General features: G+C 45.7%; 1 protein-coding gene across 2 annotated transcripts in view; it reads left to right on the plus strand.

Moving 5' to 3' along the window:
* KDM4A (lysine demethylase 4A) overlaps positions 1-23,263 on the plus strand; it is a 458,146-nt gene that overhangs the window by 118,838 nt on the left and 316,045 nt on the right. For both annotated transcript variants that reach the window (XM_078660668.1, XM_078660737.1), the window contains exon 5: positions 10,716-10,909. In XM_078660668.1, the coding sequence (XP_078516794.1) occupies positions 10,716-10,909 (194 nt within the window). The remainder of the gene's footprint in view (positions 1-10,715; positions 10,910-23,263) is intronic.

The raw sequence follows: 23,263 nt of genomic DNA on the forward strand, positions 1-23,263 counted from the left end.
CACTAGATCTCAGGTCAGGATCTCCGGGGAGACCTCCTCGTGGTGTTGGGCCACTCAAACTCGGGCCATGGGTGTTGGGCACAGAGTTTATCGTGGATGTGGCCTTAGCAAGAGTCTGTGGGTGAGATAATCCAGTGCTCACAGGAGACTGTCTTTTCTGTGGAAGGCTTGGCAGGTTCTCTAGGTTCCAGAGGTTGCTGGCTGCAGGACACACCAGGATTTTGCTTCTACAGGTTCTAGGTGGGGACGGGACGATAGGGCTCGGGTTAAATCAGTGGCCATCCTCTTCTTCTTAGCTTCGGCACGGTTCTTTGGTCCTTCTTCTTTTCTTCTTGGTCTGTTCTTGTCTGAGAAGGCAAGGTTTGGTGTTGCCCCTAAATACTATATTTAGAGGCGTTACAGGTAGGTAAAGGTTGGGACCAATGGGTCCCTTCCTTGGGGTGGGTACACCCCCTATTATGACACCTTTCAGTGGGAGGGGGGCATATGCCTCACTCTGGTTGGCTGGGGCCCCCATCTGCAAGATGGCGGGGACTGAGATGTGTGCTTCACCTCACCTCCCACACCTGAGGGGTGGGGTTGGCAAAGGTGGGCACGCCTCCCTTCCTCACTTGGTTTTCCGGCTGATTCTCCTGCCCACAGTGGGGGTCAGAACCAGTAGGGGCCAGTTGCTGGAAGCAGCAAAGGGCCTGGATAGGCCCACAAAGGCCAAAGAGTGCTAATTGGGTTTTGTTTCCAATGCAGTTTAGGGAAAAAATATAGGCCCTTGGTACCTGTTTGGCAGGAAAACAGGGCACATTCAGTCAAAGCACATCAACAGAAAAGAGCACACTTTTTTTACAGTCAGCCTCCTAGAAGTGGAGGCTCAGCAGGCAAGTGACCCAATCATCAATTAGCCCCACCACCAACAATCACCAGTAGGGGGCAGAATAGGAGGTTTCCTCAAGAACTGGGGGACAATCACATCAGACAAATGGATCCTAAACATAATAAAGCATGGATACTGCACAAGAACTCATCAAGACATCCACACACTTGCTGCCAAAAATAAAAACCTTTCATGTACAGGAACTTGTACAACTCAGAAAGTAAGTAAAAGAGCTCTTCCACAAGTGAGCCATAGAAAAGGTTTCCCCCAAAAGGAAGCAGGCAATGAAATCTAGTCCTCTTACTTTCTGGTTCCAAAACAGGATTTAACACTAAGACCAATCCTAGACATTAGATTTCTTAACAAGTTCATACAAACTCAACACTTCAAGATGACAACTCTGCAAGGAGTAATATCACCCTTAAGGAAAGGCGATTATATGGCCTCCTTAGACTTAAAGGATACCTACCTATACATACCCATGGTCCAAAGACACAAAAAGTATCTTTGATTAATTCTCGACAGGGTACACTACCATTTCAGTGTGCTTCCCTTCAGGATACAATCTTCACCAAGGATCCAGCTGCAGTAGCAACCTACCTAAGAAGAGAAGGCATTCACGTCTGTCTGTACCTAGACAACTGACTAGTGAGAGTACAATCAAAGGAAAGATGCCACAGAGACATGCAAACAGTAATTCCAACACTACAATGTCTCTGAATTAGAAGGAAAATCAAGAAATCCTAACCACAACCAGAACAAGTGAAAGTGTTCCTTGGAGCAACCCTAAACTCAAGGACCGCACAAGCACACACAGTCCAGAAGAGAGCAGAGGCGTTTGCCGACCAAAGTTACCTTGACCAGAGGGGTCGGTGTCTGACAACAAGGACTGTCATGAAACTCATGGGCATGATGGCATCATACATCCCATTCGTACCGCAGTCAAGACTACATATGCGCCCCATTCAGTAATTAATCTAAAACTGATGGTTACAAGCCAAGGGGAGCTGGGAGGATCTAGTGGTTTTCCCAGCAAAGGTACACAGGGGAATACAGTGGCGAAACCCAGCAACTTGAATGTCAGAGCACTCTGGAATCCCACGGATGCCGTGAGATACATAAACTATCAAGATATCAAGACTGTTTTTCTGGCCTTGAAAGCTTTTCAAGTGCGTATAATGGGTCAGACTGTTCTGATCCAGATGGACAGCACAACGACTATGTTCTACCTCAACAAACGGGGGGAACGTAGTCCTCTCTGTTCAAGCTAGCTCAGGAAATATGGAGGTGGGCTATTCCCAGAAGAATCTCACAACAGACAATTCACCTGCCAGGGAAACAAAACTCGGAGACGGATAGACTGACCAAGCAAATGAGTGATAAAGCAGGAGGAGCTAAACAACATTTTCATGGTGTGGGGCACATCAAACCTAGACATTTTCTCAAGCACACAAAATGCCAAAACTTTGCCTCTGGGTTTCCACTGCACCAATCCAGGGGGAATTACCTGTCACAAGACTGGTCATGGATATTCGCATACGCCTTTCCACCAATCCCCCTGATACCTAGGGTACGTGACAAAGCCAGACAACCTGGGGCAACACTCATTCTCCAAGCCACACCATGGGCCAGACAGACATGATATATGAACCTGCTGGATATGTCCAAAGGGCACACAATCCTAACCCAGGCAGAACAGGACCTGCTAACAGTGCAAAACGGAAGATTGTACCAACCAGCAACACTCTGCCTAGTAGCATGGCTCCTGATTACCTAGAATCCGGTCACCTATTGCTACTTCCCCCAGGACAAAGAAAATCCTTAGGCAGGCAAGAAAACCGAGCAGAAGATAATGCTATATGTGGCAAATGGAGCAGATACATCCACTGGTGCACAGATAACAAAACAATGGAAACCAGCACAGACCAGGAGACAGTACTAACATACCTCACACACCTGTTGAACAGTGGCCTAATCTATGCATCCCTAAGGATAGACCTAGCCACTATAGCAGAGGTAAACCAGGAAACATCCTCTTCACACTTCCAGTAGTTAAGATTCCTGGAATGTTCAAAAGGTGTGGCCCAACCAAGAGCAGTATCAGCCCCTATGTGGAGCTTAAACACGGTCCTAACAGAATTGATAACGGAGCCTTTTGAACCTATGTACAAGGCCAATGTAAAGCTTTTTACACTGAAAATAACCTTTCGAATAACCATCATATCACTACACAGAGTCGGTGAGCTACAAGCTCTGACAATACAGAAACCATACCCGCAAATCCTTGAAGAGAAAGCGGTCCTCTTAACAAATCTACAGTTCCTACCAAAGGTGGTTTCACAATTCTAAGTGACTCAAAGCGTAGAACTGCCAGCATTCTTTCAAAACCCAAAGACACCAGCTGAAAGAGCCCATCACATGGGATGTGCGGAGGGCACTTATCTACAATATACAAGAAGAATGGGTTTTCACAAAGGAAATCCATTATTTATCTATTTTGCTAGGGCAAGCAAGGAACTAGTTACCAAGGGAACAATCGCACAATGGATATTGGAGACTATAAAAACATGCTACATCAGAATGGGAAAGACATTACCAGTGCGTCCTAGAGCACACTCAACCAGGAGAAAGGGTGCAACACTTGCATTCCTCGCAAACATACCCATTGACAAAATCTGCATGGCAGCAACCTGGTCTTCACCACACACCTTCACAAAGCACTACTGTGTGGTTATCCAAATGAACACCGAAACACATGTGGGACAGAAGATATTTCAACATCTGCTTACCAACACATCTACATTTTAACCCAAACCAACCAAGGGAACAGGATACTGCTACATATTCTAATGCAGAGCATTTGAATCCAGAAAATGATTCATGCTGCAAAACAAAATGGTTACTTACCAGTAGGAGTAGTTTTTCAGCTTGAAGAGTTTTCTAGATTCACATGCGACTCACCCACCTTCCTAGAAATGGGCAGAATCTGAAGATGGCGAACACGCACTGGAACTTCTGGGCCGCTGTCTGACATCACACAATTGATTGACTTACCAATCAAATGGTGGTCGACTATGCCCACAATATGGGAGGGGGAGAACAAGGACAATTCCGGATCCAACTACTAGATCACGGAATAATGCACAGCATGTGAATACTGAAAACTCTTAAAGCTGCAATACTACTCCTACTGGTTAGTAACCATTTTGATATGTCATTATCTGGGTTTCCATTTGCAGTAGCTTTAGAAGTGAACCTGTCAACGTATCAAATGGCCACAAGAGGGTGCTGTTAATCTAAAATGTCTCTTCCAGAAGCCATTTCTGGTGATTGCTTCTCCGGATTCCTGTTTTTAATGTTCTCTTATTGCTCTGAACCAGGGGTCTCCAACCTTTTTTTTTTTTCGTAGTGGGAGCTACTTCTGACCAGTGAAAATCGTTGTTGGCTACTGAAGGCCGAGCAATTTGCACATTAACAGACACCCCCCGCGCCCAGCTTCATTGACTTTAAGCCTAATGTCCAATAGAGCCAGATACTATGGTTTGAAAAATACTTTGACTACTGATAATGTGACAGGGCTGCCATATGTGCCAGGGAGAGCGTCCTCTTTAGGGATGTATGAACATGTGCATGTATCAATGGGATATAGATCTATGGGTGACTGCGAGTATCATATGTACTTGTGGCACAGGACATGACTTGCCATATGTCACACAGTTACACGCATAACCAAAGCTTACAACTATTTTTATAAATGGGAGAAATTTATACTGCAGAAAAATGTTGTGAAAACTTTCATACTATGGAAAATATTTCTGTACTTTAAATTTCTCCTATTAAAGTAATAGCTGCATTTTTCAGTTGTCACAGTGTCTACCAGCCAGTGGGAGCAAAATGCCTGCTGTGTCTAAAGGCGGCACTTTGAAATGGGATATACATATATATCTTTAATTTGTAATTATTTACAATAAATTCTATGAGGTGTTAATGTTGTATATCCTGCCTTCGTTGTTTTCCTCGGGTGTGTGTTGCAGACACAGTGGATGGTCATGTGTAGTGCTTGATTTACTCTAAGACTGGTCACTAGTAGGCCTGTAGTAGAAGAATTTTTTGAAAATTGCAATTGTCTTGGGTCCCAATTTATAGTTTGGTGTTTAGGGCACTCCACCACAATTGTGGCGGAGCATTCCATCTGTAAAATTGAAATACAGCCTATTTAGATACTTTGCAAATTTGATTGTATGTTGGAAGATGAGCAGAGAGGATGGACACCCTTTGTGGCAGAGACAGTGGCATTTTTTTACAACCTGCAGAGGGATAAAATTCAATTCTTTCAAGGCAGAACATAAAAGTCTTCAAGGTAGAATTATTTATTTGTCTGCTGGGACTCCTTTTGTTCGAGATAAAGGATCATCTGCACACTCTGCAGCAGCCTAAAAGCGAAGGGGGATGGGCATGATATACTGTCTTCTGGCCAGAAGGCCGGGGTTGCCTCCTCTCCCTCCATAGACACCTTCAGATACTCAAAGTCCCTGTGAAAAGGTTACCTACCTTGAGCTTTCACTTGGCATTGCCAATCGCTCATTCGGCCTCGCATTTTCATGTAGAGCAGGCATTTGCTGTCAAGATAGTCTTCATTGTCAAATCTAATCTTGTAGAACTAATAGGAGCACCTCCTGAAGGAGAGGTGGAATTCAACATGCCCGTCTAACAGCCCCTTTTGTACTGTCTAACAGTTCAGCAAGTAAATTGATTCGCTTCTTTTCTGCAAACACCTTGTTAGGTGCTCAAGCTGGCGAGGAGATTAGCCACATGAAATAGAAATCTGACACCTTAAAATCAGTTGGTCGTCAACGACAGGCCCTTCAGTAAATCTATATTCGAGTCCAGGGTTCCAGCATATGCAAGTGTACTGAAGCGTTTAAGCAGCTCCGGGCCAGCAGCAGAAATCGTTCCACTTGCAATAAAGTCTGGAAGAAGTTGATCATTTTCTTTCTGTGCAACTCTCTAACAAAAGCCCGAAATCCAACCCTCCTAAACCCAGTGCCTGGTACCCACCTTTCGGCAGCCGAGAATAAGATCTCCAAAAGACTTTTATTTTTGGGCGGTCGTAATGGCAGTTTTAAACTGAACAGTGGCTGCAAAGGCAGGCCTCAGATATGTTTTACAGTACTACTTTATTGGGTGGCACAATGAGTACTGCAGCCCACTAGATGCATTTAATTTACAGGTCCTAGGTACGTGCATTGCCATTTACCAGTGACTTATAAATAACTTAAATGTGCCAAATAGGTGCATACCAATTTTAATATGTGCGAATGGAGAGCTGAAGCGCTTTATCACTGGTTAGCAGGAGTAAAAGGTGCAGAATCCCAATTCTAACAAAAAAGAGTGCAGCAGAAAATAGGACCGATAAAGCAAAAAAATCTGGTGGAATAGCAAACAAAAGGTGGCCATTTTCAGCATGGAGTTGGGTAATAAATGGATTAGGAAAAAACACAGGCAAATGCACTGCGAGAATTTAATGTTTTGCGTAAACTGAGTCTGTGCTCAGCTCTACAAGGTTTGGTTTCCCACCCACAGGTGACACCAGTGAACTTCGCTCAATGCCCCAACGCTTGAATGTGACAGACAGGTTTTTGTAACCCGCAGGACCCCATCCAATTTACAGTTAAAGTGGCGTCCATTCTTTTGGGTTATTAACAGTCCCTAAACAGGGATCCAGGGGCAATGTGGTGATCAGAAACACACCTTTTTCGTTCAGTTAATCACATGCAACCACCAACCCCCCGCTAAGAAAAATACACTTTAACTAAAATGCCTGTTTATTTCAACAGGTGCACCCTATTGCGCAATGCAACTATAATACCCACACAGAATACGATTTAAACAGCACAAATGCAAGTTGCGAGTAACGAGAATAAACCAAACACTTCTAACATGGTTAAAATATTATCTAAAAACCTAACACCCTAAAACCTACTTCTATACGCTACGCTAGGAGAGCATGGAAAGTAGAATAACTTGTAATCTAGATTTTCTTAGGGAGGATGAGTGTACTGCTTACCTTATTTACAGCAAAATGCTGTTATTATCTTGAGTCGAGGAGTCTGCGAAAGGCAATCAACTCCTCTCAGGCTCGATATTGGCTTTGAGTAGAAAGTCTGATACGGCAGCAGCATCTCTGGCAGGCAGGATCATCTTCTGGTCTGGCAGTAGCTTACTCTTGATAATCTGGGGCGGAAAACCTCTCTTGACAGGTAGTCCAGTTGCAGTCCTTTTAAATTATATTTTATCTTAGATGCAATGTGCAATGTCATCTTAGGTATGTTTGATTTAACCAATATGCATCAAAACGCTAGTATAAGATGCATTCCTTTAAACAGACACAGTAAAAGTATGACAATTCAGACGATACTATTTTGACTATTCTTTGTTTGACATTGAGATAACAAGTCACTTGTTCCAGGCTGATGTTGCATCAGGTGTTTTGTTTGACTACAACTAAATGACTTGACACTTTTATTGTTCTTGGAAATATAAGGACAGACAACATCTGCCTCAATGCAAGACATGTTGATGATTTTGCACAAATACAGAACATGGAGTTGGGCCTACTTAAAATGGAGTCGGGCTTTCAATGTTTCAATCAAATAATAGACTGAAACTACCTTAAGCACAAAAGAAGGTGGTGTGTCAAAGACTGCTATTCTCCTAAGATAAAAAGTAAGAGTTTTATTCGGAAAGTAGGAATTTCGCTGTCCCTCTTAACTGAAGATGTAGAGGTCATAAATGCAAACGTTCACAGCATGTACTTGAGATCAGGTCTATTCATGGGTTTGCTAGGAGTGCACATCAACTTTTCTTTGTCATTGCCACATCAAGCTGTGGATGAGATCTTTATGACTGTAACAGCAAACAAATGATGGACGGAATGCTGACAGTGCAAACATTCTTCCCCAGTCAAAAGATCTGGGTTAAATCCATCGTTCTTTTGCCACTACGCCACCCCATTTTGGACCCAGGCATATGCATATCAGTCTTGACCTTTTGCCCCATGGGAACAGTCCAGGCCGAACTGCCAGGCCAGATCCTCCCTGGACCAGAAACAAGAATCCTGGGACCGGTTTCAGGGTATATCACGCTTTTTTACCAGGCTAGCTTTAATCCAGTCTCACAGTGAGCAAGGAACTCACGTCAGAGCATACCCATCCCACTTAGGGCGAAAAGTGTTACAGCAAACAAATGATGGACAGAATGTTGAAAATGCAAACATTCTCCCCCAGTCAAAATATCTGGGTTAAATCCATCATTCTTTTGCCCGCTACGCCACCCCAGTTTGGACCCAGCCATATGCAAATTAGTCTTGATCCTGTGCCCTATGGGAACAGTCCAGATTGAACTGCCTGGCCAGGTCCTCCCTGGACCGGAAACAAGCATCCTGGGACCGGTTTCATGGTATGTCACCCTTTTTTAGCCAGGCTAGCTTGAATACAGTGGCACAGTGAGCAAGGGACCCACGTCTGGACATACCCATCCCACTTAGGGCAAAAAGTGTTACAGCAAACAAATGATGGATAGAATGCTGCCAATGCAAACATTCTCCCCCAGTCAAAAGATCTGGGATAAATCCATTGTTCTTTTTCCCACATCGCCACCCCAGTTTGGACCCAGTCATATGCAAATCAGTCTTGACCCTGTGCCCCATGGGATCAGTCCAGACCGAACTGCCATGCCAGGACCTCCCTGGACCGGAAACAAGCATCCTGGGACTGGTTTCAGGGTATTTCACCCTTCTTGAGCCAGACCAGCTTGAATCCAGTGGCACAGTGAGCAAGGGACCCTTGTCCATCTATTGTTCTTTTTGCATCTGTCACCCCGAGTGGGATTGGTATGCCCAGACGTGGGTCCCGTGCTCTTCATGCCACTGGAGTCAAGCTATCCTGGCTGATGAGGGCTGAAAGCCCGAAACCGGTCCAAGGAGGCTTGTTTCCAGTCAAGGGAGGACCTGGCCTGGCAGTTCGGACTGGACTGTTCCCATTGGGCGCAGGGTCAAGACTGATTTGCATATGGCTGGGTCCAAACTGGAATGGCATGGGGAGCAAAAATGATGGATTTAGGCCCAGATCTCTGTACTGGGGTGAATGTATGAACTTGTCCTGCATTCTGTCCATCAATTGTTGTGTTTAAGATCTTCATGAAGACATAAATAGTTTGATGGATTTGATTAAAAAGAAATTAGATTTCAGGTTCAGACAAATAAACCTATAAAAAGTAAATTCGGACCCAGTTAAATGCAGACAATAAGGAAGAACTGCGTGTTCTGGAGTTCACAGTAGATCGTATTCTTTCTGGATGCACCGGATTCCAAAACTCTTCCACATAGACAGAACACTTTCAGGTGGACTGGTTTTTAATAGTGAAGCTATTCATTATGGCAAACTACATATACAAGTTAAACAATCTTTAGCTGAGAGAGTCTACAAAAGTAATGAATCCTATGAGGTTCCATCTCAGTGGCCATGGAATGACATCAAATAATAGCCATAGTTATGTATGGATTACAACTTCAGACCAGTGAACACAAGGGGTTCAAACTCAGTCTGTGAAGCCAGTTCACCCTGGCCACTTGTAGGTGAACAAAGGTGCTGCTGTAAAACAGTGGCAAGATAAATGGATCAGTATAAAGGTTAAGAAGGTGTAAGGAACAGTGCATTGCAATTGCAGAGCTAATGGTAGTTAAAAGGGTTGGCCTTGTGTAACGAGCAACATTGTCTCTTCTAGTGCATCGACCATTCACAATCCAGAGAGAACAGAGGTTGTCTGGTAATGGGATACTTGAGTGCTCGCCCCAGTTGGGAGCCATTGGTTTGAGGCCCATCAGTTCCTCACCATGTGGGCATCATGGGGAGTGGCTTCGGTACTGCCTCAGTGCCTTGGACACAGCCTTCCTTTACATATTATTCATCCACATTCAAGAATGCAAAAGAGCAACTTCTTTAACAGTAGCGTTTTTTTTCTTCTTTTTTATTGTGTTTATAGGAAAGTTCTAAAAAGCAGATTTGTTTGCATTTTCTTCTGCATAGGCAAGAGAAGTAAGTGGCATGCATTTTTAGTAAGAAGAGAACACACTGTTCAAACGGAGACTAAATACGTTTTTTCTCCTTTGTCTGTTTGGGAGTATGAAATATATCAAGGTAGTTCAACTATTAGAAGAAAGTCAGTTGAACATTTTTGCAAGGAAATAAGGGAGCAGGTACAGGTTTTTTTCCTTCAGTTTTCTGTTTTCACTTCACTTTCACTTTCGTCTCCCTCTATGCTGTGAAGTTGCTAACATATTCTTGGAGAAATTACAGCATTGGCTGTAATTTCTCCAAGAATAATCAGGATGCAACCTTCTATATTTGCTGGAAAATTCACTTTACTTAACTGTGCACTGTCCATTGTTCCCCTATAAGCTGCGCTTCAGTCTAGTACAGGGCTTTCCACTTTTGCGGCCTGTTCTGTGTATATATATAAAAATGTAAGCCCATATAAATGTAAGACTATGCTGATCTCGGTCTGCATATGGCAGCATAAGTTCTGCTTCAGGAGTGCCTCAATGTTTTGTGCTTGGCTGCAGACTGGAAATGGAGGTGGGGGGTTGTGAGACGGGGTAAAGCCCGAGTGGGTAGTGGTAGAAAATGGTTTATTCCTGCCAGAGAAGAATCTCACCCATGTCCTTAACTTGAATTACATTTATCTTTGCCTTTTTATTTGAGCTTATCTCGATGCTGTGGCACACACTGTATGAATGGCCTTTCATCCCAGACTCCTCTTTAAATCTAAACGTCTGTTTGTTTTCCAGCATGTCCATGAATGGAATATTGGTCACCTGAACACCATTCTGGATGTTGTGGAGAGCGAGAAAGGCATAACCATTGAAGGTGTGAACACCCCATACCTGTACTTCGGCATGTGGAAGACCTCCTTTGCTTGGCACACCGAGGACATGGATCTGTACAGCATCAACTATCTACATTTCGGAGAGCCCAAATCCTGGTGAGACATCATTTGTGACTGGCTTTTCCCGATATCCTTTTGTTGACTTTAAGGATAGCATGACATCCCGGCATGTTGGCATCACCGTTTTCCTCACAGTGTCCCACTGTATGTGCAACTATGACTTCTAGGTTGCAGCGGGTTGGGACTCATGCTGCTAATGTACAGGTGAGTACTTCCACACAGTGGCAAATGTAGCTTCTCCTCCAGGAAGATCTTTAATAAAGTCATAAGCACTGAATGGTCCTCCCCATGTGCTGGATCTTCGAGCACATTTAACATATAAATATAAATGTGTAAAATAGTTTCCTTAGAAAAGCCAGTTTGAAAATGTATCTCCAGCCTTCATTGCCCACATTTTATTTTTCTTTAAAAAGCACCTTTTAAAGGGAAAAGTCACTGTAATTCAAGTAGTGGTCATTAAAAAAAACCATTCACAGACATTTTTAAAGGTAACATTACAAAAGGGGGACCACTCAGGAAGAAAGGCAGACTATTTTTTAAGTAAAAACTGCCACTGCCCTTTTAAGGCAGCATTGACTTCCAGTAACATTGTGCCCTCTCAGTGGCAGTTACGTTAGCTCTATTTTTGGCTTCTGTAGCAAAAATCTTGGAGTGCTAAGCTTTGCATTTTTAGACCTTATTCTCATTGAGGTCCATTGAAACACAATAATACTCGCATTATTCTCCTGCCATCTTCAACCTCTACTTTGATCCCCTTGGGGATCTCCTCTCAGAATTCAGTTTTAAGATTCACCAAGAAGTTGATTGCACTAATGTTATCAATTTCTTTCCCTCACTATTTCTACCAGGTGTCTCCATCCGCTACACTTCCTCCACAAGCAACGTCAGTGCCTCAACTGTGCAAGCTGTTCAGTTTCCAACCATGCCACTACATCTGTACTCTGGGGTTGCTGCACCAAGGCACACGCCTATCTTAAGACATCCACCTTCCCCATCAAGATGTACTCCTGCATTCCAGGAAGGGTCCTCACTTAAAAAAAGAGATACCACTCTCCTCTTGCCATTATGAGTTGAGATCACACACTTTGTACTCCTACATGTCAAAAACCACTTCATCTTCACCGTCTACAAAATCTTGGCAACACTCCTGATTCACCACCACCTCTCATATCTTGCAAAGGGTGCCGCAAATCTGCCTGTTCCTATACCAACACCGCCATCCTTGACTTCTGTTATTTTTGCCATACATCGCCTACGAAGCTCTGTCAGGCCCCTGTTACTTTTGGTCCCGCCTGATTAAATAATCTTTGCAGGCTTTCTTGACTGGTGCTACAGTCAAAGCTGGTCCATCATGTTAACAAAATGTATCTAAAGCACCATCGTACATCTCCTTTTTTCTAAACACAGGCCCACAACTAGATTTTGTGATATCAGCAGCCAAGATATATCACACCACTGCTACTCTCCACACAGTTCTACCTGACTAATAGATCACACTCAGGATTCAGAATGGACAAACACTGTGGCTGATCAGTAACCTCTATGAATGCGAAAAGCGCAACCCTCTGTTTCAGAAGAGCGGATATGATTGCTTCTTTTGGGATTCTCTGCAACATCTTGCAGGTAACTTAATCAAAAAAAGATGAGACGATTTTCAAGAAATTTTTAATGAGGGTATGATGGTAAAACAAATGGATCTCTGTAGCTGCAGACTACCGATTTGGTTAGTCTTGGCTATAAAATAAGATCTTCTGGTTTCATCTTACAGCGCATCCTTAACCTGATTGCTCAAGAAACAACTTGCTTAGCTACGCTGCAGAAAGAATGCTGCCTGTGAAGGCAGAAGAAACTCTCAGAATAATGGGCCTGGAAAAAGAATATACAAAGTACCAGTACAGGTCGCATGAAAGGCATCACTTTCAGCTGACTGTACAAATCCCTGATTGGTCCTACTAACAATTCCAACAACAGCAGAGGTGGCCAGATCCACAAAGTTAGCGTCACAAGAGAAAAAGAGTTCAAAACAACCTCCGCAGCTACCTCTCAGGTGGGTGAGGGAGGAGTGGAGTCGCCATCTGCATTCCTGTTATAAAATGGCGAAACATCAAAAAAAGACAAATGATTACTGGATTTTGCTTTCAAGTTACAGCTGCTGGCGATTTCTCCAAATAATTCGTCCCATTGCCTCCAACACTGGGTATGTCAACATCCTCATGGAGAGGGTCCTAGCTTCCCAAAAAGGAAGAGGAATGTATTCCTATTGTTGAAAACTGAAAACAAATGGATAAAGGAAGAAAAATTGTGGATTCTAGCTTTGAACCAAATTTACCCTCTGTTGCATCGAGGAGACAGTAATGTTTACCATTGATTTTCGGGATGCCTGTATTCACATTCTACTTTCTTGAAAGTCTAGAAGTTCCTGAGATTTTTTAAAGAAAAAGATCAGAACCGGTGCAGGGTCCTGTCTGGTGATCTAAAATCGGTGTCCAAGAAATTCTCAAAAATGCGCGACAGTGGTGGCAGCACTTCTAAGAAACCAAAAGATATCAGTTATCCATATATCAAGGTCTGTTTACCCAAAATCTTCACTCTGCAGCTGTCATTGTGCCACTATCAGCTGACAGTCTGTGTTCTTCAACAATTGCAAGCCAGTCTGGCCTAGTTCATTTCCACGCCATTTGATTTCATGCACCATCTGGGAACTATATGTTCTAGGCATGTGGGCTGCTGAATTTATATCTATGCATAGATCGCCGCCTAGTGTTGGGTCCGGATGATTGCACATTGTTGTCCTGGAAGAGTCTTCGAAGTATCACGAGATAGGTGGCTCCTCCCCTGGACTACAGTGCGCATGGGCATCCTCTCCATGCTCAGATTGGTTTTTTTCCGCCATTGGGTTCGGATGTACTTTCTTAACTCAAGTTCGGACTATCTATAAATACTCTTTCTCAAGGCCAAAAGGCCTTCAGGGCGTCGGTATTGTCTTTCGTTCGGTGCTTTATACTTGTTTCCAGTTCTTGGATCACGATGTCGAAGACAGATTGCCTTTCGACACCAAAGGCACGATCGGCGATGGAACAGAGTCCGTTTAAGCGCTGCCCCGTTTGCAACTCGAAATACCCTCACATCGATGTGCACCCGGTGTGGAATAAATGTCTCTCACCGGACCACGACGAGGCCAGCTGCATGGCCTGTTCAAAATTCAGATCGAAGAAAACTCTTCGTCTTCCGCGCGCTGCACGACAGTCGGCGCGGGAGTCGGCACCCGATCCAGAAAACATCTTCGGGGGTGACGGCGAGGAGGGGGTACAAGAGGATGATCCTGCTCAGCACTCGGATCCTGCATCGGAGCAAGACTCTCACTACAATGAGGACGAGGAAGAACTCTACGTCCATGATGAAGACATCGTCGAGGTAGGAGACGACGCACAACCTCTCGGAGCCGTCGACGATGACTCAAGCGAGGAGCTAGGCCCAACCGCAGTAGCAGGCCCCATACAGACTCTTCCACGGCTCAGGTCGAGGCATCGCCGGAAGGCCTTAGCCAAGATCTTCATCCACGTTCTATAGTCCCGCTTCGAGGCCCGACTAAGAACATTTCTAATGAGCCATCGGTCGAACGGCCACAATCAGTGGAGCAACCGAAAGCGAAACATATAGACACTAAATCGAAACTGAAAGTGGTGAAAACTACCATTGGCTCGACGACTTCAGAACCTACCAAGTCGAAACGTGTGCTCGACAGGGGGCGTCGACCCGAAGATCGGAACGACGAAGCCCGTGTCTACAGTTAAACACGTCACGCTCACGTCGACGTTGACGTCCGGCTCCAAAGATGGCGACTCTTCCAAGGGACTCAAGGCACAAAAAGCCATCGATCCAAAGATTCAGAAGCCGCAGTTAGTCAAGGCCTTCGAGCCGAAATCCAAGCTCGGACCAAGTCAAGTCAAGTCAAGTCAAGTCAAGTAATTTGTATAGCGCGCTACATACCCAGAGGGTCTCAAGGCGCTTGAGGAGGGAGGGGAATTACTCGTCGAATATCCAGGTTTTAAGTTGCTTTCTGAATGCTAGGTGGTTTTGAGTGAGGCGGAGGTGAATGGGGAGTGAATTCCAGGTTTTAGCCGCCAAGTAGGAGAAGGATCTTCCTCCCATGGTGGTTTTGTTGATGCGTGGAACAGCAGCAAGGGCTTGGTTGGAAGAGCGTAGCTGGCGGGAGGGGGTGTAGAAGGAAACTCGCGTGTTGAGGCATTCGGGTCCAAGTTCGTAAAGTGCTTTGTGTGCGTGGGTGAGGAGGCGGAATGTTATCCTCTTATTGACAGGGAGCCAATGGAGGTCTTTCAGGTGATTAGAAATGTGATCTTTACGCGGGATGTCTAGTATGAGTCTGGCTGATGCGTTCTGGATGCGTTGGAGTTTTTTCTGAAGTTTTGCGGTGGTACCGGCGTATAGGGTGTTTCCGTAGTCCAGGCGGCTTGTAACCAGTGCGTGGGTGACTGTTTTTCTAGTTTCGGTGGGGATCCAGCGAAATGTTATTTTGAGCATGCGAAGAATGTTGAAGCAAGATGATGAAACGGCGTTGACTTGTCTGGTCATCGAGAGTGAGGAGTCCAGGATGACGCCCAGGTTCCGTGCGTGGTTTGTCGGGATGGGTGCTTTTCCAAGGGCCGCTGGCCACCAAGAGTCGTCCCATGCGGAGGGGGAGGTACCTAAGATAAGGACTTCTGTTTTGTCTGAATTCAGTTTCAGACGGCTGAGCTTCATCCATTCTGCTACTTCTTTCATTCCTTGATGTAGGTTGGTTTTGGCGGTGTTAGGGTCCTTGGTGAGTGAGAGGATCAGTTGAGTGTCGTCAGCGTAGGAGATGATGTTGAGGTTGTGTTGGCGTGCGATGGTCGCAAGGGGGCTCATGTATACGTTGAAGAGGGTGGGGCTGAGTGAGGATCCTTGTGGCACGCCACAGATGAGTTCAGAGGCCTCTGATTTGAACGGTGGGAGGCGGACTCTGAGTCCTTCCGGCAAGGAACGAGGTGATCCATTCCAGAGCTTTTCCTTGGATTCCGATGTTTCTAAGGCGGTGTAACAGGGTATTATGACAGACTGTGTCGAATGCTGCGGAGAGGTCAAGGAGGATGAGGGCGACTGTGTCTCCATTGTCCAGTAGAGTTCGAATGTCGTCTGTTGCTGCGATGAGTGCGGTCTCAGTGCTGTGTTTGGCTCGGAAGCCGGACTGTGAGGAGTCGAGGGAATTGTTTGTTTCGAGGAAGGTGGCGAGCTGGTTGTTGATTGCTTTCTCGATGACTTTGGCCGGGAATGGAAGGAGCGAGATGGGGCGGTAGTTTTTGAGTTCGGTGGGGTCAGCTGTGTTTTTTTTTTAGAAGGGCGCTGAGTTTGGCGTGTTTCCAGCTTTCCGGGAAGGTGGCGGAGTTGAGGGAGCAGTTGATGACGTCTCGGAGATGTGGTGCTATGATGGAGTCTGCTTTGTTGAAGATGTGGTGAGGGTATGGGTCTGTGGGGGATCCTGAGTGGATGGAGTTCATCAGGCGGATGGTGTCCTCAGTGGAGATTGGGTTCCAGTCATTAAGGATGTTCAAGGGGGGTGAAGGTTCGGCAGAGGGTTGGGTGGGTTGGTTGGTCTTCGGGTTGGTTGTTGAAGCTGTTGTGGATGTCTGCGATTTTGTCGTGGAAGAACGAAGCTAAGGAGTCGCAAAGGGTTTGAGAGGGAGTGATGTCGTTGGAGTTAGCAGTGGGGTTGGAAAACTCTTTGACGATGTTGAATAATTCCTTGCTGTTGTGGGTGTTGTTGTCTAGTCTGTCTTTGAATGCAGCTTTCTTGGCTGTCCGGATTAGTTGGTGGTGTATGCGGGTGGCGTTTTTGAAGGCGTCCCTGGTGCTGGTGTTTGGGTCTCGAGGGAGCGACAGAGTTACTTGGATTTCTTAAGCTCATCGTTGAACCAGGGGGCGTTTTTGCTGCCTAGTTTGATTTGACGTATTTTCAAGGGTGCTAGGTTGTCGGCGCTGTGAGTTAGCCATTGTGTGAGGTTGATGGCTGCTTGGTTAGGGTTCGACGAATAGGCTGGGGGGTTTTGAAGAAGCGATGTGGAGATCTGATCGATGGTGATTTTGTTCCAGTTTCTTCGCAGAGTGGGTTGAGGGTTGTTGTGGATTGTGGTCTTTTTGTAGGTGAAGTGAACGCAGCTGTGGTCCGTCCAATGGAGTGCTGTGGTGAAACTGAAGGAGATGTGCTTGCTGGAGGTGAAGATAGGGTCGAGTGTGTGTCCTGCGCAGTTGGTGGGGGTGGTTACTAGTTGTTTGAGTCCTAGGTTGGCGAGATTGTCCAGAAGAGTGGTGGTGTTGCTGTCGTTGTTCTTTTCCAGGTGAAAATTGAGGTCTCCCAGAAGAATGTAGTCCTCGGAGGGGAGGGCGTGAGGGGTGATGAAGTCAGTGATGTCTTCACAGAATTGTGCACGGGGTCCAGGTGGTCTGTAGAGGAGTGTGCCTCTGAGTGTGGTCTTGGGGTCAGTGTGGATCTGGAAGTGAAGGTGTTCGGCACTAGCGAGGTTGACGTCTGAGCTGGTTGAGATGCGGATGGAATTTTTATGGACGATGGCGATGCCTCCTCCTGTTTGCTTGGCGCGGTCCTTTCGGATGATCTTGTAGTTTTCCGGGATGGCTATGGTGATGTCTGGAGCTGAGGAGGCGTTCATCCAAGTTTCTGTTAGGAAGGCGACGTCCGGAGAAATGGTGTCTAGTAGATTCCAAAGGTCGATGGCGTGTTTGTGGACAGAGCGGGTGTTGAGCAGGATGCATTTTAGGTGGTTGGTGTCAGATCTCTGTTTGGTGTTTGTGGATGTGGAGTTGGTCTTGGTGCCGTCAAACTTGCAGGAGTTGCAAGCGAAGGGTCCATGGGTGTGTCCAGGTGCGGCTTGTGCGCACTTGGGGAGTCGGCCGGGGTTTAGTGCTAAGAGGGTGGAGGCGTCGTGTGTGATGCGGGAGGGGTGGGTGGTACGGGAACCAGGGGGTCTGGCGCTGGGCGCGGTCCAGGCGCGGACGGGCGTAGACGGGCTTACCTTTGGCGCACCTTCGGCGCGACCGCTGCGCGTAGGTCCATCTGTCTAAATGTAGAGTGGAGGGGGGCGGAGCGTGGCGGGTCAGCTGGGAGGCGGGAGCGGGGAGGAGACAAGGGCCACGAGACAACAAACAACCAAATGGCAGGAAGCGAAACTGGGGCACAAAGACAGAAAATGCTTTTCAAAACGCTGGAATTACACAGCAGTGCAGCGCAATTAATTAAATATTAATACAGGCAACTTGGCTAAAATGCGAAGGCAGATAACGATACCAGGCGCTATGTCCGCGTTGCAGCGCTCTGAGATTGCAGGCGATGTCGCCGAGGCAGGCAATCCAATTTAGCTGGAGATGGGGTGCAGGCAGAGAAGGGGCTGAGGCAGGGAGCGTGTGGGAGCGACCTCCACGGAGCGAGTCCAGCAGGTCACAAGTTGAAAGTAGGAGGAGAGAGCTTCCTCTACCAGTGGGTGGGCGGGTCAGCTGGGAGGCGGGAGCGGGGAGGAGACAAGGGCCACGAGACAACAAACAACCAAATGGCAGGAAGCGAAACTGGGGCACAAAGACAGAAAATGCTTTTCAAAACGCTGGAATTACACAGCAGTGCAGGGCAATTAATTAAATATTAATACAGGCAACTTGGCTAAAATGCGAAGGCAGATAACGATACCAGGCGCTATGTCCGCGTTGCAGCGCTCTGAGATTGCAGGCGATGTCGCCGAGGCAGGCAATCCAATTTAGCTGGAGGAGGGGTGCAGGCAGAGATGGGGCTGAGGCAGGGAGCGTGTGGGAGCGACCTCCACGGAGCGAGTCCAGCAGGAACAGACCTCGTCGAAGCACACGAGCGTACCTGCTGCGCAGCAACGGCTCGAGTCGACAAAGAGCCACAAGCACACGGACCTGTCTGAGTCGGTCGGATCGAAGACGAAGTCTTCAAAGCAAGTAGGTCCATCACCGATGCTTACGGCGACGATAAAATATGGCCTGCCCCCCATGGCCCGGCCTAAAACTGTCCAACTCCCAAAGGCCACCGACTCATCCAAGTCACCGACTGTGGCTGCACCCACTCAGACTCGGACGCCACCGTCCTACGTCCTACGACGAACAGACGAAATTATACATCGACTCCGAATCAGGTCGACTCACCGTTCATAAACGAAAAATCAGGCCTGAAACTCCGATGAAGTCTTACAGGATACCATTAAAGAAAAAGAGAGACTCTACTGCCTCTCCTACACTTTTTGAACCCATACAGCCATATGGACTTGTGATGCTCCTCCTCCGGATAAAGAATCCAAGATCTTAGAAGCTTCTGGGAAGCGTGTAGCAGCTCAAGCAGCTAATATTTGGAGGATCTCCAATACACAGGCCCTGTTAGCAAGATATGACAGGGCCCACTAAGACACGTTAGAGCAGCTACTGCAACACCTGCCCGATGCTTATAAGGAGGGAGCAGAAATGCTTATACAGGAAGGGAAGTTGATCTCCAACGCGTCCATTAAGTGTGCGTTGGATGCAGCTGACACAGCGGCTAGGGCCATAAACACTAGCGTAATGCTCAGACGGCATGCCTGGCTCCGCATCTCTGGTTTCAAGTCGGAAATCCAAACTACTCTACTTAATCAGCCAGTTAACCTTGACTTCCTGTTTGGTCCTGAGGTAGACACCACTCTAGAAAAGATTAAAAAAGACACCGAAACTGCAAAATCCATGGGAGTTCTGCAGTCTCAAGGGTTATGGGGCAGTTCCTTTCGTCGCTCCGGTAACAGGGGAGCTTCTAGAGGTCAAGCGTCGCAACAAGCCCAATACACCAAGGGAGGCACACAGTCCACCTATAACAAGAACAATAGGGGTGGATACCGTGGAAACCGCACCAAAGGCAGAGGACATGGAAATAATAATGCCAGATCCTCCGCCACTAACAAACAGTGACGTCTTGTCACTGCCCCCCGACCATACCACACTGGTCGGGGGAAGGCTTCAGCAGTTCCTGCCAGTCTGGGAAAGCATTACCACGGACAGGTGGGTGAGACAACTTATACATCACGGCTATTGTCTGTAATTAACCTCCACTCCACCCAACATACCCCCAAGGCACCGTCCTATGTCCGCAGAGCACATGCACTTATTGCAGCAAGAAGTCATCTCCATGCTGCAAAAAGGGGCCATGGAACTCGTGCCTTTAGAACAACAGGGTACAGGGGTGTATTCACTGTACTTCTTAATGCCAAAAAAAGACGGGTCTCTCAGGCCCATTCTAGACCTCAGACCCCTAAACCAATACATCCTATCAGAACACTTTCACATGCTCACTTTACAGCAAGTTCTGCCACTGCTCAGTCAGGGAGATTTCCTAGCAACCCTAGATCTGAAGGATGCCTATTTCCACATTCTCATTCACCCCAGTCACAGGAAGTATCTCAGGTTCAAGTAATAAACACCCACACTTAAAATATACTGGACGTAAGCCACAAGTTTTTAGGGTGATTGGCAGTCTTATGGACAGCCTGGGCCTGGTTGATATATGGAATACCAAGAATCACCCAGATCCTGGATATACATATTTTTCCTGCCCTCATCATAAACACTTTCGGATAGATTACATGTTTTTATCATCTGACCTAGCCTTGCAAGCCACGATTATCAAACTTCCAAAAATCATATCCGACCATAATGCATTAATTCTCACAATTAGTATTTCAACTACAACTAGAACGCACCAGACCTGGACGTTTGACCGCAAACTCCTCGTCAATAAAGCCTACATTAATCACATTGTTAGATGGACCCAAGAATTTTTTGATATTAACCGGTATAGTGCTTCAAGGAATGTTGTGTGGGATTGTTTCAAAGCCGCACTAAGAGGTGAGACAATGAGCTTTCAAGCTAGGGCACGCAAACAAAGGAATAATGAATATAGCCAGAAAGTTCAGGAGCTGGCAAGGGCAGAGGAAGATCACATTATACAAATATCACAAGGAACTGACGGGAAAAATGCTATGTATAAACTTTTAGTGTTAAAATCTGAACTTAACTCAGGGCTTAGCCAAAAAGCTGCTGAAACATTTAAAGTACACCAGAAGGAGTTATACGAAAACGGTGAAAGGGCCGGCAAACACTTAGCACTGTATACCCGCCAGAAAAACGTATCCAATACCATAGCCACTATACGAGTAAGAGGGCAGATATTTACGCAGACCTCCAATATAATTAATGCATTTCAGCAATATTATCTCAATCTATATCAGGACGATATAACAGTAAACAGGGACGAACAAAATAGATATTTGAGCAACCTTCTTAACCCTGAGGCATTTAGTATTTTAGATAGCACTACCCGCGAGGATCTTGAAAACGAAATTACCCACGCGGAAGTACAGCTTGCTCTGTCCTCACTTGGCTCCGGAAAAGCGGCAGGCCCGGACAAAATTCCCCTAGAACTGTATAAGATTTTGAGCCAGTATATCGGACCTCTGATCCTTGATTTGTTTCTCCGGATCCAATGGAGCGGTAACCCTCCAGCTTCATGGAAGGAGACAAATATTATTGTTTTTCCTAAAAAAGGGAAACCCTCAGACGAATTGACATCCTATCGTCCAATCTCGTTAATTAATTCGGACTCCAAATTATATGCCAAAGTTATGGCCATTCGGCTCGGTAGGGTCATCGAACGTCTGGTCTCCCCGTTGCAGCATGGATTTATTCCAGGAAAAGGAACCACCGACCATACCCGTAGGGCTATTGCCCTTTTTGTTATCATGGCTGCAACGGGGGGGCAGATGTCGATGATCCTACTTGATGCGGAAAAAGCCTTCGATCGTGTTTCTTGGAACTTCCTCTGGGCAGTCCTAGAACGAAATAATTTCGGCCCTAAATTTACTAAATCCATCAAAGCTATGTATAGCGGCCCAACGGCAAAACTATAGATTATGGGCTCTGAATCAAGTATTATCAACATATCAAGAGGTACAAGGCAAGGATGCCCTTGCTCGCCAATTCTATTTGCTCTATACATAAATCCCCTTATCCTAAAATTCCTGGAAGATCAAATAATTACACCTGTTATAACTGGTCAATTTGAAACCAAGGTTTTGGCTTATGCCGACGACATTGCTATATTTACACCTGATCCCAGAGAATCAATGACAGAAATAGAAAATCTAACAAATGCGTATGGATACTACTCGGGATATTCCCTAAATAAAGGGAAGACAATTTTGCTCTGTACAGATAATACGATCTGTACAGACTATAGGAGAACTAATAAAGCGACATACCTGGGCGTTAGCATTTGTCCCGATGTCAAACTTATTCCTAAAATTAACTACGAGCCATTATTGTATCATATCAGGAAGGATCTGGACCGTGTAAACAACTTACAACTTTCAATCATCGGTAGGGGTAATTTTTTAAAAATGAATGTCCCTCCAAGAGCTTTGTATCTCTTTCGAGCTATCCCACTGATCCTTGAGGAGAAAATTTTAAAAACTCTTGAATCTATCATGTCAAAGTTCATGTGGCAGCAGGGTAAGATTAGGAGGTCCCTCAAACTCCTCTCACTCCCCCAAAATAGGGGAGGACTAGCGATCCCAAATATGCTATTCTATTTTTGGGCCTCATTTCTCCAACAAATGAGTCCACTTCTATACTCTATCCCCCCTTCAGATGACACCGACGCTGTACTGACTCCGTCAATCTACGAGTTAGCACTAGGGCAGAGAGCTAAGGGCCTTTTTTTGAGGCAAGTGGAAACAAGCTACTACAAAAAGACAGCATTTAAAACTATCTCCAATGCTTGGCTAATATGGACTAAAATGACAAAATATATGCAGATACCCACAATAAATAGATATACCCCTCTCTGGCACTCTAATCTATTTTTGGGTCTCGGGTTTGATGTCATTTAAAAAAAATGGGAATCAATAGGAATTAATACTATTGGGGACTTTTTGTTGCAAAATTATGAAACTACCTTTAGAGATCTACAGACAAAATATCAACTGTCTATCGCCGACTACATTAAATTTGTCCAAGTATATACTATACTTAAAGCAAAAGCACCCCGTCTCTGTACAGGAACAATTGATATCGTCGAGGCTATTGCCAGAAAAACAACTAGAATTGGCTCAATCTATGGCTGTTTTATGGCAAAACTCCAAGACGATTTAGAAAAAACAGAAGTAACCTGGGCAGACAAACTCGCAAATCCCGATATTGATATCGATAGAACCCTAGAATTAACGGATTGTCTTCTCTTGTCATCTAGCCTTAAAGCTCAGATGTACAAAACTATCTTAAGTCTCTATTACACTCCGGCAAAGCTATTTG

This window comes from Lissotriton helveticus, chromosome 1_1, assembly GCF_964261635.1.
Source record: "Lissotriton helveticus chromosome 1_1, aLisHel1.1, whole genome shotgun sequence".
In the NCBI taxonomy this organism is placed as follows: Eukaryota; Metazoa; Chordata; class Amphibia; order Caudata; family Salamandridae; genus Lissotriton; species Lissotriton helveticus.